The sequence below is a fragment of the Pocillopora verrucosa genome, chromosome 2 (assembly GCF_036669915.1).
Source record: "Pocillopora verrucosa isolate sample1 chromosome 2, ASM3666991v2, whole genome shotgun sequence".
In the NCBI taxonomy this organism is placed as follows: Eukaryota; Metazoa; Cnidaria; class Anthozoa; order Scleractinia; family Pocilloporidae; genus Pocillopora; species Pocillopora verrucosa.
In genome coordinates this window covers 3,889,473-3,902,909 of record NC_089313.1, presented here as the reverse complement: position 1 = coordinate 3,902,909, position 13,437 = coordinate 3,889,473, and the positions used below count along the sequence as shown (strand labels likewise).

The following is a 13,437-nucleotide window of genomic DNA, read 5'->3' as shown; positions in this document are numbered from 1 at the left end:
ATTTCTGGTGATTTCATTTCCCCTGACTTTGCTTAAACCTCGGAAGTTTTAGAGAATCAAAAAAAATTATATGAAGATATCATTTTTTTTTTATTAATAGAAACAATGCTAACAATTAATCAAATTTTTGAATTTCAAGTATTTTTCATTTTACAGATCGCAGGGTATTCTGGGTGCATTCGTTCCGAAAAATGGCGTCCTCGAGCATTCAAGAAGAAGGTAAGACGGCTGAATACTAAAATTTTTATTCGGTTTTGCGACAGGAGGGTACATCTGTAAGTCTGGGTAACTTCAATAACGGCTTTTCACCCTGTAAAAATAAATCCAGAGGCTCTCAGATCTAAAAAACCTCTCGCTCATCGTGCCCGCCAAAATTCGCTTGATGCCGTTACAAGAAGAAACGAAGCGTTTCGTTTTAGATTTTTGTTTAAATCGGGTGCATCGAAATATCAGCTCTTGAGAAATACTTTAAACCGATCCATGAGATAATTAAGTTCATCATCGAAATAAAAGTTGGCCAAAACTGCGTTCGTTCGAGCCCACACTTCATCCATGCGGTCGAAACAGCGTTGTTTGTCGTTTTGGGAGGGTCAGCGGGATTTTGTGGAAGATACTACGATTTCCGCTGACCTTCCTCTGATTATTTCTTATTTTTGAGCTATTTCTTTCGAAGTAATTTTTTCTTGTGTTAGTCAGAAAGGTATGATGCTTTGGAGCCGGCCAATTCCAAGTTTGATCGCATGGTTTCCCTCAAAGCCAGTTCAAACAACAGCATATCGGTCGACGCCATATTTTACTTTTGTTTCGCACTCATTCGCAGTTTTCTGTGCTCAAGAAACCTCCGAAAAGTATCTCAAACGATAAACGGTTCGGGCTGTGTAGTAAATCTGTTTGTAGACTAAGTAATTCTTGTTTGAAACTTTTCCTAAGGAAGAATGGCAGGTTTCGCAAGAACGGCCACACACGACATCAACATGCGGTTCGTGTTTCCCCTTGCCGTGTAAATTCGTAAAGTGTTCACAGCGCGGTGATCTGATATTAGCGACACCGATGAACCATAAATTGCCTTTGTTCATTCTTATGAGTTGTATTTCTCGCCCAACTAAACAGAGCAGGAGGATATTTGCTTTGATTTTCGAACGGCGCCGTCAAATGTAAGCCTTACTGAATTGGACGAAAAGGAGTCAAAAGTACTGACGAAGGATTAAAGAAACGTATCTTGTGCGAAGTCAGTCTACATTAGCATTCGGGAAGTTTTCGACCGGTCGCCATTGCATTCAAAGTGTGTTGTGTACCTAAGAAAGCATAAGAGTAAAAACATTTCAAAATGTTCACAGGATTGGTTATGCAATGAATATTCTCACTCAGTGAATAATTGATTACCGACTGTTTCAATACCCTTATATTTTGAGGTCTGCAGAATTCTCTCTTTACTAAAAACATTGTAATGTAGCGACTCAAAATTGTGGAAATCGGAATAGAATGAAGGCCCATATTTGAAATCACTGAATGTTGTGCTTTAATAGTTAAAATGAGATATGACAACACTCACATGAGACATTCAATATGAAAAGTTTATTTAAGATAAGCCTGGTATATGCGTACAATCTGAACATGTGTACAGGGAAACTAAAGGTACAACAGAAAGAACCTGTGCTATGCCAGATCTGAAAAACCACTAAAAACCACTCTTTAGATGTGGTCAAAAGATGTGTGGAAACATATTCTTCATCTAATGCAGCAGAGCAATACCCTGAGTAAAGGGTAAACTAACCTGGATTCAATTCTAATCACAAACTAAAATCAATGATTGTAACAAAATTTTACAGGAAGTTTTAATTATGAAAATTATAAAAAGGCTGACTAACCTAGAATTATTTTATTTTCCTGTGAAACGCTTATTGAATGATCTGAACCTTCCAGGGTGCTATGGGAACCTCTCCATGTGCCACCAGAATGTTTAATTCTGACTATCCCTTCCCATGTCTTTCAAACTTCAGAAATGGTTTTAATGATTACTTGCACCATAGAAGAAATGGTAGTAGGGTTTTCTTAGGATTTGAAGTAGGCCAATGTTGATAAAAATAAATTTAGTTTTAAAGTGGATTGATGTTGACAAAAAGTAGTCTTGAAGTAGCTACAATGTATAGGCTGATGTTGTGAACAACTTATTTTGAAGTGGGCTTATGTTAGTAAACAGGAGATGTTTAGTTGAGTTTGATGTTGGCACAACCCTACTTAGTTATCTTGGAAATTTTCTGACCATCAGTTTCTGCAGCCGTGAACTGTGTGTTCTTTCATCGAGGAAATTATTATTTCCTTATAAAGGATGCATTTTTACTATTAACACAAAGCCCTTGGCTTTTTACCTACCTAAAAATTATCATTTTTATTGTCTGTTTGAAATCAGCAGCAACAGCAGTATTAACAGATGGAAATGCAGCAAACTCTAATATACAATCTCAAGATCAATCTTTTCTGTCTGCTGCTAAAACTACTTCTGCAGTTGACCAGCAGCAAGAACCACAAGAACAACACTGTACTGACACAGGTGGCCCAGTGAATACAGGAGACCATCAGGTATGTTAATCTTAGACATGGCTCCATGCTAACTTCCATATCAGTCACCATTTTGCAATGAAAGTGATATGGACAAAGCAAAATATTGATAGAGAACATATATTTTTTATTTTATTGGAAATTATACAAGCTAAACTTTAACCCTTTTACTACCAAGATCTCATTAGTAATTCTCCTTACTATCTGTCAAATGATTCTCATTCTGTCAGTTTGAAGAATCTGGTATTGGATCAATTAGCAACCCCATAATTGATATTTTTCTTTATTCTCATCACTTGTCTGCATGATATTGTATTAATAATTATTATAAGGAGAAATTCTCTCTCAGTCACTCACAGGAGTTAAAGGGTTAAAAAGAAATATATTACAGTAAAAAAATTGTCATTGAAGGCTTTGAGTTAAGGTTGAGATGGATTTTCTCAAGTAGTTTGTGGTCAATCACAATTATTGTGACAGGCCCACCATACTAAATTGTTTATGAGTTCCGATTGCCTTTAAATTTAGTCTCAAACATTTTTTGAACCCAGGGTGAAAGCGAAGTCATTTCAGAGGCAGATGTGGCTTCCCAAGACATTACAACGTCTGCTAATGACACTGAAACACAGCAGCCCCAAACATTGTATGTGGCAATTCAGCCTGGAGCAAACATGGAGTCAGGACAGGGAGACCAACCTGCAGTATACCTGGAAGTAGTGGAGGCAGGTAGTGGTACAGAGGTTACCTCCAGTGAAGGACAGGTCAATCTAGTTCAAGAAGAGATGGTTATTGATAATGGTAATTTCAGTCTTTCTTTTTAACCCTTTCACTCCCAAGATCTAATTAATAATTCTCCTTACTATTTGCTATACAATTCTTATAATGTTAGTTCAGAGAATTTGGTATTGGATCAACTAATCCCATAATTGATATTCTTCTCTATTCTCATCACTTACCTGCTTGATATTGTATTGATATTGTAAGGAGAAATTCTGTCTTGATCACTTGTGGGAGTGAAAGGGTTAAAGTCAAATTCATTCATTTAACCTTTTTGACCCCCAAGAGTGACTTGCATTTAATTTCTCATTAAAGTATCAGCCTTGAATCAAAAATTAAGGTCGTGAGAATGAAGGAAACAATCGCCTACTACAGAACTTCTTGATTGATAGATGAATTCTCCCAGTCAGAATTTAGGAGATCTACAGAGAACAGTATGGAGAATATGCATACTAGTGTTAGGGTAAAGGCTTAAACCCCTCATAGTCCCCAGAAACAGAGAGGTCACTATAAAATGGAAATGATTGCCAGCTAGAGAAGTTGTGGACTGTTAAACAAAATTTAATTCTCCTTGTCAGCACCTTAGGAAATAATTATATAGAGGACATTATGGAGAATATGTGACCCTCCATGGGAAAACGAACACTAACGCTTTTCTGTTTAAACAAAACTGTTTACTATCTGTTTAAATCTGTTTAAACAGTTCATGAAAGCATTTAAATGGTTTGCTCATCCGTTTAAAAAAATTTGCATCTGTTTAACGCTTTAGTTAAAATGTTTAAGTGGTTTGCTTATCAGTTTAAAGAATTTGCATCCGTTTAACACTTTTGGTAAAATGTTTAGGCAGTTTGCTCATCCGTTTAAAAAATTTGCATCCGTTTAATGCTGTAACAAAAACGTTTAAATGGTTTCTTAATCCGTTGTAAAAAAAATTGTTTCCATTTGATGTTCCAAGGAAAACTTTCAACTGTTTGTTTATCATTCTGTTATGGGCTGAGTTCCTATTATCCTTCACAGGTCAAAATATAATTTACTTGTTTATAATTCTTGAATTCTTTCAATTCTTTTAATTCTTTCCCTCGCAGCATCATCTACTGATGTTACCACTATTCCTACATCAGTCCTGTCCCAGGTGATGGACCAAGCTACGTTATCCACCATGCAGGCTGAAATGATTGCAGTTCAGGTCCTTTCCCAATCTGCAACAGGCGACATTCAGTACCTGCAACATCAGTCTCCGGCACGGTTTATTCCAATTGTCACATCAACAGATTCAAGTACTTTGAACTCATTACAAGCCACACTCAGTCAAATGCCACTTGCAACCCTACAGGTTAGCATTTGAAAGTTCCAGTATATTTCTTAGCTGTTACTAACTTATTGATAATTTTTTTTAGTTGTTTCGTGATTCCTGATATTTTAGGCAATATAAAGTGTACTCTTTGAGTAGCTTTATCAGTTGATTTCTCCATGGATTTTCCACACCCCAGTGATCATAGACTTCTGAGTTGAAAACCAGACTGAGAAACTAGGACCAGCATCCTGGTGTTCTACTCTTTACAACTGCATTTAATAGTTTGTGAGTTCTTAATAGTCTCCTACTAAACACATGACATTGAAGATGTGGTAGATGAAGCCCACAGGTTATCATCCCCATACAACAATAGACATGTTTCATTACAAAGACAGCAAATTCTACTCAGTGTCTTCAAGACCTTGAATGTCAGTCTAGTCTTGTATGCAAACCTTGGACCTTCCAGGATGTAGTGTGGCAATCGGCAGGTGTTTCACAAGACACTTTTGTTTAGAGAGTTCTCTTGCTAGTTCATAGAATTTTCTGGTTAACTTTTGATGGCCTAATCTATTTTTATTCAGACATGGAGAATTCTTGCTGGTCACTCAACACTATTCTTGGTGAAAACCCTGACTCTACCAATCTAGGTAATCCTGTTGTGGTCTTCTCATTATTGCTTTGTCTTCCAGATAAGCCCCTCACAACCAGGAGCAACAACCCAGACAATTCAGTTACCAGGTGGCCAAACCATTCAAGTGCCCCTGAATGTTACCCAAATGTCAGCTCTGGCCTCATCGCAGACAGATGCTGGAGGGGTATCCACAACTGGGGGCACCCTCACTACCAGCACAGAAGCTATCATCGCAGCTGCCACAAGTGCAGAAGCAGCTGCTGCAGCTGTAGCTCAAGAGCAAGGGGCCACCCTTGTCACTGTTCATCCAGCTGTGATAGAGGCTCCTACAGATGGCACTGAAGGTGGACATGATGGGGAAGAACATGATGGCGATGGTGAGTGGGAATTATTCCTACAAAATGTGTATAAGATACAGCTTATCCAACCAAGTTTGGATTGTTCTTCCATTGCCTGGACAGAGTCACTGCTGATATAGCTGTTGACATTTTTAAACTATGCTTGTATTGCAAAGTGTGGAAAAGCATGCTTTTCTAAACAGTATGTTAACCAAGTCCCTTTAAATGTCTTATGATTAGCTTTTTAGACATACAAGTAAACATATTTTGTTCTTTTAAAGCATACAACTTGGCACATTAGGAGTTGAAACTTGCCTGCATGTACCTGGATATGGAATTCCCACATCCTGTGTGCTATGTGTTCCAGTGCATTAGAAAAATACCACAGTCTCAATACGACTTTAGACATTTTAAATTTTGCTGCAAAGCTTGTAATGATTTTATAATAATACAATTTTTTTTGCCTTTTATGAAGCTGATTGTAGGACATTGTACTGGTTGTATATATTTTATACTAAAAAATGACTTACATGTCTTACATGTAATTATTGAATTAGATATTGCTTTGTGGTAACCATTTTTTAGATGATGGTAAACCCAAGTACACCTGTGAAATTTGCGGAAAATCTTATATTCGCTCCTGGTCATATTATGGACATATGAGAGAACATGCCTCTGGGGAGAAGCAGCACAAATGTGAAGTGTGTGGCAAGATATTTAATTATGCCAGCAATCTGCGACAGCACATGCTCATTCATACAGGTATTGTATATAATTTAACACCCTGAATACACTACCTTTAAATTTCATGAGTTTAAATTATTTAGTTGTCATTAGTTTCTACTGATGAATTAATGGGTATCATCAAATCAATATTACAATAAAACTGTTGGTAAAATGTACCTAAGTGCTCATAATGGCTTGTAACTCTAAAATCTAGGGGCAGCCTTTGTATGGTTTTCATACTAATATCATTATGCCACATGAAAATTAAAATTTTTTTTGGGTGAAATTTGCAGTGTACGTAGGATTGTTTTCACTTTTACACAGTGTTTTCACATTGTCTTCAGTTTACACATGAAAAACTTACACTTGCACTTTAGAGCCTCAATGGTCATTTGTGACTGAAGATAAAAAAAACCTGACTTTTACACTCAGGCCCCCTATGGAGCACCCACATAATTCATTATTAGTAATTATTGCATTTTATACAAGGTACATTTATGTATGTTTGTACTAAAGGTAACTTGTCTATTATGTATTCATTACTGATGTACAATCTAGGAGAGAAGCCATATGAATGTGAGTATTGTGACAAGGCATTCAACAACCCCAGCTCTCTGCGATCCCATGTTCTGTCCCATTCTGAGGACAGACCTTACATCTGTGATCATGAGGCATGTGGTAAGGCCTTTAACAACCCAGGATCTTTGAGGTTAGTATTGTTTAATCGTTGTTACACATTTGGCACATATATGTGAGTAAATTTGTTCTCCTCTTCGTTAACCTTCAAGCATGCGTACAGGGGTCTTTGACAGTGTTCTAGTATTCACACATACCAAGAAGAGGAACCGCCATAGCTAACTGTGTTGCCCATGAAAACAATAAAATAAGCTGGTTTGGTCTCTAACCCAGACTTCTTGACTCAGAGATTTCAAAACAAGCTGGTGACTGCATGAAATACATTAGCAACTCGATAACATGTCGCCAGTTGCTCTGGTTAAAATAATTACCTTTTGGTCCTGAATGAGCTTTTCATAGTCACCTACTTTTGCCGAGTCTGACACCCTATTCGAAACATTTTGAAACCCCTGTGGACCTGGTGTCCCATTGATCCTGAGTAGCACACCACCATACTGCCTCTTACAAGGGTTGCAATTAAAGCCAGTTATCTACCACCTCCTATAAAACTTCTTACTGCCTTCTTTAGCATGCCCCCAGAGCCCCTTGGAGAAGGTGGGGGCTTATGTCCCCCTTTTTGGGTGCAGCAGCCCATCAAACCATCAACAGCACTTATGGGAAAAATTATTGAAACCTCTACCACTATATGTGTGCCATACTTTTTGATTGGTAGGGTTCATCGCAGAGTGCATCAGGAAGAGAAGCCCCACAAGTGTGAAGTGGAAGGCTGTGATAAGGCGTTCAAGACACCAGCCGAGTTGTCCCGCCATGCATTCAGGCACACTGGCGAAAAGCCACACAAATGTGATCAGTGCGAAAAGGCTTTTATTCGTTATGATGATCTTAAACGACATTACCGCATTCACACAGGTAAGAAATACCATCTCCGTGTATGTCACTACATTGTGAAGGATAGCAATTGTCCAGTGGGGAACTAGTAAGTTGCCTGAAAGTCATTTTCCCAACTGTATATGTATGTCACCTGAGTGTTCACAGCGGAAACAATTAAGTTAAGTCAAGTTAAGAAATCTGTATCAATCGCCACATAACTCTGGCCTTAGGCGAGAAGACCTTTCAGGTAACTTGACCGTAAACTGCTGATTTCACGTTTAGGTCTAGTTCAGTTTTCCGTAGCTTCTCACGGGGTCCATCGCCATAAAATTTGCGTTGATACTTTGTTTTTTTCAGGTGAAAAACCTTTCAAGTGTGATCAGTGCGATTTTGCCTGCATCCAGTCATTTGACTTGGTGAAGCATAAGTTCACTCACAGCGGTGACAAACCATACAAGTGTGAGATGTGTCCGAAGCAGTTCACACGCCCCGCTCGGCTGCGAGACCACATGAGAACTCATACTGGAGAGAAACCTTACATATGCGATGTGTGTGGTAAAGGCTTTGCTATTCAAACAGGGCTCAAGTCTCATCAGGTAAACAACAGTCGATCACTTTGCTGTGTACTGTCCACTGTGCCAAAAGAATACCCAATTTGCATACCATTTTTTCCCACAGCAAGCAAATGGCGTTGATAAATCTTAAGCCTGAAATGCAGTGTCTCGAACTTCCTTTTTAACTTCGAAGCTAAGCCAAGTTCGTGGGTTGCGGCCTTGTTTCATTACCAGCCTGCAAATGATAGGAGATTCTGTCCCTAGACTGTAATTTTACCCTGGATATCTTAACATAAGCGGCATCCCTGTAATTTTATCTCTATTGATGTATCAACTGCAATTTTTCTATGTACAAATTTATCTTTTGCTTAGGTCACTTTCAGGGTAGAACTGTAATTTTACCTGGGAAATCTCAAACTCAGGCCACGTTCTTGGGTGTGGAATTGTTTCGATGTATCACTGAATTGCTATTGTTGACTTTCAAGAGGTTTGAGATAATGTCTGGTCTCTTTATTTTCTTGTGAAGGCCGTGCACACCGGAGACAAACCGTTTAAATGCGATGAGTGCGACAAGACGTTCCGCACCCAACTAGAGCTGCAGTCTCACATGGGAAGGCACACTGGGGTGAAACCTTTCCAGTGTGACATCTGTCACAAGGAGTTCATCTCTACAATCACCTTTAAGCGTCATGCCATTGTGCATTCTGGTAAGGAGAAACACCGAGGAGCGTTAAGGCTATTGATTTACAAGATACAAGGCTACATTTCAACAGAGGATTGGAACATACGTTATCGACATGTTCTTCGCTTTCACCGTAGAGCAATTTTCATCATGAAAGTTTATGTATTTTTTTATTTCTTTTGTTTTGCTCCACGTAGGAATTTTTTTCAATTGAGGGTCGAAAAACTAAAACCAAAGTAATCGCAACTACCAATCAGAACAATTATTGTTATTATTAACATCATTATCAACCAATGAGAACTCAGCGTTGAAAAACGTTAAGAACCAGGTTGGGATTGGGCGTAGTTTTAAATTTGATTAGTTGAGATGGTAGCGCGAGTTTTCTAGACCAATCACAGAGCGTGGTAAAGCAAAACCAAAGAAATCCAGGGTTACCCTTAATACCAGCGCTATTTTCTCAGCCAATGAAATTAAAAAGTACTTTGTTACCCGTGTTTTCCTACACATTTTCCTTCGCTCTGATAGGTAGTTGTGATTGCTATGATTTTAGTGAAAAAGTGGAAAAGCGCACTAACTTTGCTTGTTTGAATTTTTTTCTCAGGGGAGAAGCCGTTCGAATGCACCGAGTGCGGCAGGCGTTTTGCACGCTCTACTGACCTCAAAGTGCACATGCCCGTGCACAGCGAGGACAAACCGTACAAATGTGGCGAATGCGAGAAGATGTTCACTCGGTTTAGCACGTTGAAGGAGCACATTCGAACACACACAGGTACTAGAAGGAAATTTTCTTTAAATTTTCGATGCTCCATAGCAAGAGACATTGTTTAGGTTATTCGGTCGAACATCTCACATCCGGTGGCCAGGAAAAACAGACACACATGTAGGGAAAAAGTGTCTGCTTCTATGAGGTTATTAATTTCGGATCTTTACATGGCTGGATCAGGACTAAATTCTTCGAAAGTTTTCTCTATTTTGTTTTCTTTGTGTTTTTGAACAACGTTTTGCCTATATTCAATCCTCTAAAATTGGCGGATCCAGGAGGGGGTAGTCATGGTTCTGGGGGTCCCTCTCATCAGACATTAATTTTAAAACTTGGTTGGCACCAACATCCATGCAGTGACTGGACAGCAAGTAATCACTAAATATGAAGTCTTTAGAATTTACTTGTGTTGAACTATATCTTTTGCTTTTCAAAGCTGTAGTGTGACAAAAATTCTCTAATTACTGAATCAAAGTCGTCTGGATCCGCCTCCGTCTAACAACTTCGATTTATCTTCTTTTAGGTGAACGGCCTTTTAAATGCGACGAATGTGGTCGAGAGTTCAACCACAGGAGCCATTTTAACAATCATCTCCGGATTCACACGGGCGAGAAGCCTTTCAAGTGTGAAGTTTGCGACAAGGATTTTTCCCGCAAGGCTTCTCTCCGGTATCACATGAAGGTGCATAACAAGGGCGATGGACGAGTCAGAGTGCGGGGCAAAAAGGAAGATCAGTCTGACACAGAGGTCATCGATGAACAGTCACAAGGGACCACGACTGTGGAACAGGTACATTGACTTTAGTTCATTAAATCAATTCTCTATATTTTACGGTAAAGAGGAAATAAAACTGAAATGTTTTGTATTCATTTCATAAAAGCTCTAGACCACATTTTCTATTGGTTAATCAGTACAATATCCCTCTTGTGTTGCCGGGGGAACACGCGATAACCTTGTTTATCACTTACTCTCAACTCTTATTATTGCAGCCTTTCGCCCGGGTTATTAAACAGGTGAAATAATCGAAAGCGGGGGCTATTGTTTGATTAGCGTCAGTATCTGAGGAACTGCGCAAATAACCCTCCCCTAACCCAACATCAACCTTAGCTTATTATCAGTTGGCTGTTGTTGGGTTATGGGAGGGGTAGGTGCGCAGGGGTCCAGACACTGATATTGATTCCGTTTCTTGCCATGTGTGTAATTTCTCGCGGTGCTTTTTAACGGGCAGTTTCATCTGTTGCCGGGCATCAGAACGAACAGACAAACAAACAACTGATGTGCTAACTTAGCCAACAAAATATGAAACAATTCTTTATGTCTATCTGACTGGAACCATTCAAGAATGTTTTATAATCGGTCATGTGGACATACTTTGTATCTTTGAGTTCTCATCGGCTCATGGAAGTTTGGTGTATGTAACCACGCTTGTCTCGTTTTTTTATCGTAACAGACCATGTCTACCGTAAACATCAGTCATCTGGGTACAGATGCGGACGTTCAGTTGGCTGAGGCATTGGTTGCCGTCAGTGAAGCAGTAGTTGCGGCGGCGGCTGAAGGAGACGACACTCCTCGGGTTGTAGCCGTTGAGGAGACGACACATAGCGAAGAGGATGCAGTTATGCAGCAGGTTTGTACTTAGGAAACAGACTTACCTTTTTGAATTCTGGTACCATTCAATGAATTCATTTCAAGTCAAAAATCCTCTGTTGTTCATGCCTTAGTATTTTCAAGAACGAAGCAAAAATGATGTTGCTGCTGGTTTTTAGGTATCATACTTACACAAATGAGGTGTTGCTTCATTCTTCAGATCAGCAGAAAATATTTAAATTCGGATAAATGTCAGTATCTGAGAAACTGGCACCTTCCCCTCCCCTCCCCTCCCCTCACCCAACAATAGCCAAATGAGAACAAGATAGGTTCAATTTTGGGTTAGGGGAGGGGTAGGTGCACCCTTGATCTATACTGACATGGATCTTGAGCTTTCAATGATTATCGTTTAAGGTGAGATAGAACATGGAAAAAAGTGAATAAATAAAAAAGTTATTTCTTTGCAGCACTTGCAAGATGGTCACGCTGTCCAAGCTTCCATGTTGGTGGATCCCGTCACACAAGCTGCCGTCAGCGCCGGCATCTCCGCCAGTGATGTGGGCCAATCCGTTGTCGAGACGGTAGTAACCACCATGCCTCAGGTTGTCGACATACCAACCGCTGGGCCGGAGGTATCGGTTGGCGAAGCTGTGGGCATTCCTACCGGACAAGTGCATATTATGGAGGTGGCCGACGGCACGGCAGTCACTACAGCTGACGTTCAAGCAGCCATCGGTGAAGCCATGCAGGCAGCGCATGTGACTGTAGAGGGATCCGATACTCTGGGTATCACCGTGCCAGCGGAGATCCTAGCTGCCATGGCGGCTGCGCAGTCGCATCCTCATTTACTGATAGCTACCGCTGATCAGCAACTAATTCAGGCTCAAGTTGCTGCTGGAGCTGCTGACCAGCAAGCATTGCAAACGCAAGGCGGAGACGTGGTGAACCAGGCCTCTGGAGGTTCTACACAGTTGGGAGGCGACCTGCAGGCCAGCAGTCATGGTGCGCATCAGCAGCAGCAGCAAGTGGAAGAACCCATGCAAACAGAGTAATAAGGATTGCGTGAAAATGCAATCGGTGTACTTGTGTTGCAAGATGAAACGGTTCGTTTTCAGTACTTAAGTCTTTTTGTCATGCTGGGGCTGGCATGTTTTTCTGTATTCATTTTGTACAGACATTACAGAACTTCTTTGAAATATCCGTGTGCCATTAACTAATTTGGATCATTTTGTAAACATTATAATCAAAACTGCGTTTTACGCTTCTTGCCTTGAAAAGTTGAGTAAATACATGTATTGTTACAATATAATTTGACCCATTAAGTCCAATAATTGTATTTAATTTCTTAATTGCGATCTTTATATCTGCGTGTAAATGAGGTTGTAGCTTTTGTCGTTATTGTTAGTGATAAACTTTTATTTGTTTTGAAATTTGAGTTGAAATGGCGTTCAATCGTGTTGAGCAGTGATTTTACCATCCAAACAAATTTTTCCTAGAAAAGTGTTCAAGTCCATTTCTGATGCCATTGCTTTTGTCACCAAGCCAAATAAAGTACCTTTATGACGACAGTCTAGTCTCCGACATTGCTTTTTTTTTTATTTTTTAAGTTCATTGTTGAACGCTGAATTTCTTTTCTCTCTGGCGAAGTTTTTGAAGAATGAAGACCTCGCTTACCGGTCATTTAGACCAAGGGAAAGACCTCCTCTTTCAGCGATTTGCCAACTAAACCCCGAGAACACCATAGTTCGCATACATACAGGCTACCGGTCATTTAGCCTTACTTCATGAGTGACTAGGACAAAATTTCTCCTTATAATATTCAAACAATATCAATAGAAATCTTTCAGTGATTGTTATTGGGGCTTCCTCTGGCGTTGGAGCGAACAGTAGATAAAAGTGGGCCGATGAGATCTTGAAATGAGTCCAATTTTATGATCACTTTCTTTGATTGAACAAGAAAGATCATGGTTACCTTCCTGTTCTTAACAGGATGTAGTACGCTCAGCGGACCTATTGAAATTTCCCC

The 13,437-nt window shown here is 39.7% G+C and overlaps 1 protein-coding gene across 2 annotated transcripts; it reads left to right on the top strand.

Moving 5' to 3' along the window:
- Nucleotides 1-182: 182 nt before the first annotated feature.
- On the top strand, nt 183-12,979 carry LOC131787009 (uncharacterized). 2 transcript variants are annotated; one of them, XM_059104080.2, is made up of 14 exons: nt 183-219; nt 2,414-2,580; nt 3,108-3,354; nt 4,419-4,666; nt 5,317-5,635; nt 6,182-6,358; nt 6,881-7,031; nt 7,671-7,867; nt 8,186-8,424; nt 8,909-9,089; nt 9,666-9,833; nt 10,348-10,613; nt 11,275-11,451; nt 11,879-12,979. In XM_059104080.2, exons 1-14 carry the CDS (start codon nt 192-194, stop codon nt 12,461-12,463), a joined length of 3,150 nt encoding a protein of 1,049 aa, XP_058960063.2. In that variant the 5' UTR covers nt 183-191; the 3' UTR covers nt 12,464-12,979. The 2 variants fall into 2 exon arrangements, with proteins under 2 accessions (XP_058960063.2, XP_058960062.2); XM_059104079.2 differs by having other exon boundaries at nt 184-219; nt 2,411-2,580.
- Nucleotides 12,980-13,437: the final 458 nt, after the last annotated feature.

Coding starts and splice junctions, on each gene's coding strand:
- LOC131787009 (XM_059104079.2), top strand. CDS start 192: ATGGCGTCCTCGAGCATTCAAGAAGAAG. Junction 6,359..6,880: donor GCACATGCTCATTCATACAG/GTATTGTATATA, acceptor TGTACAATCTAG/GAGAGAAGCCATATGAATGT. Junction 7,868..8,185: donor ACATTACCGCATTCACACAG/GTAAGAAATACC, acceptor TGTTTTTTTCAG/GTGAAAAACCTTTCAAGTGT.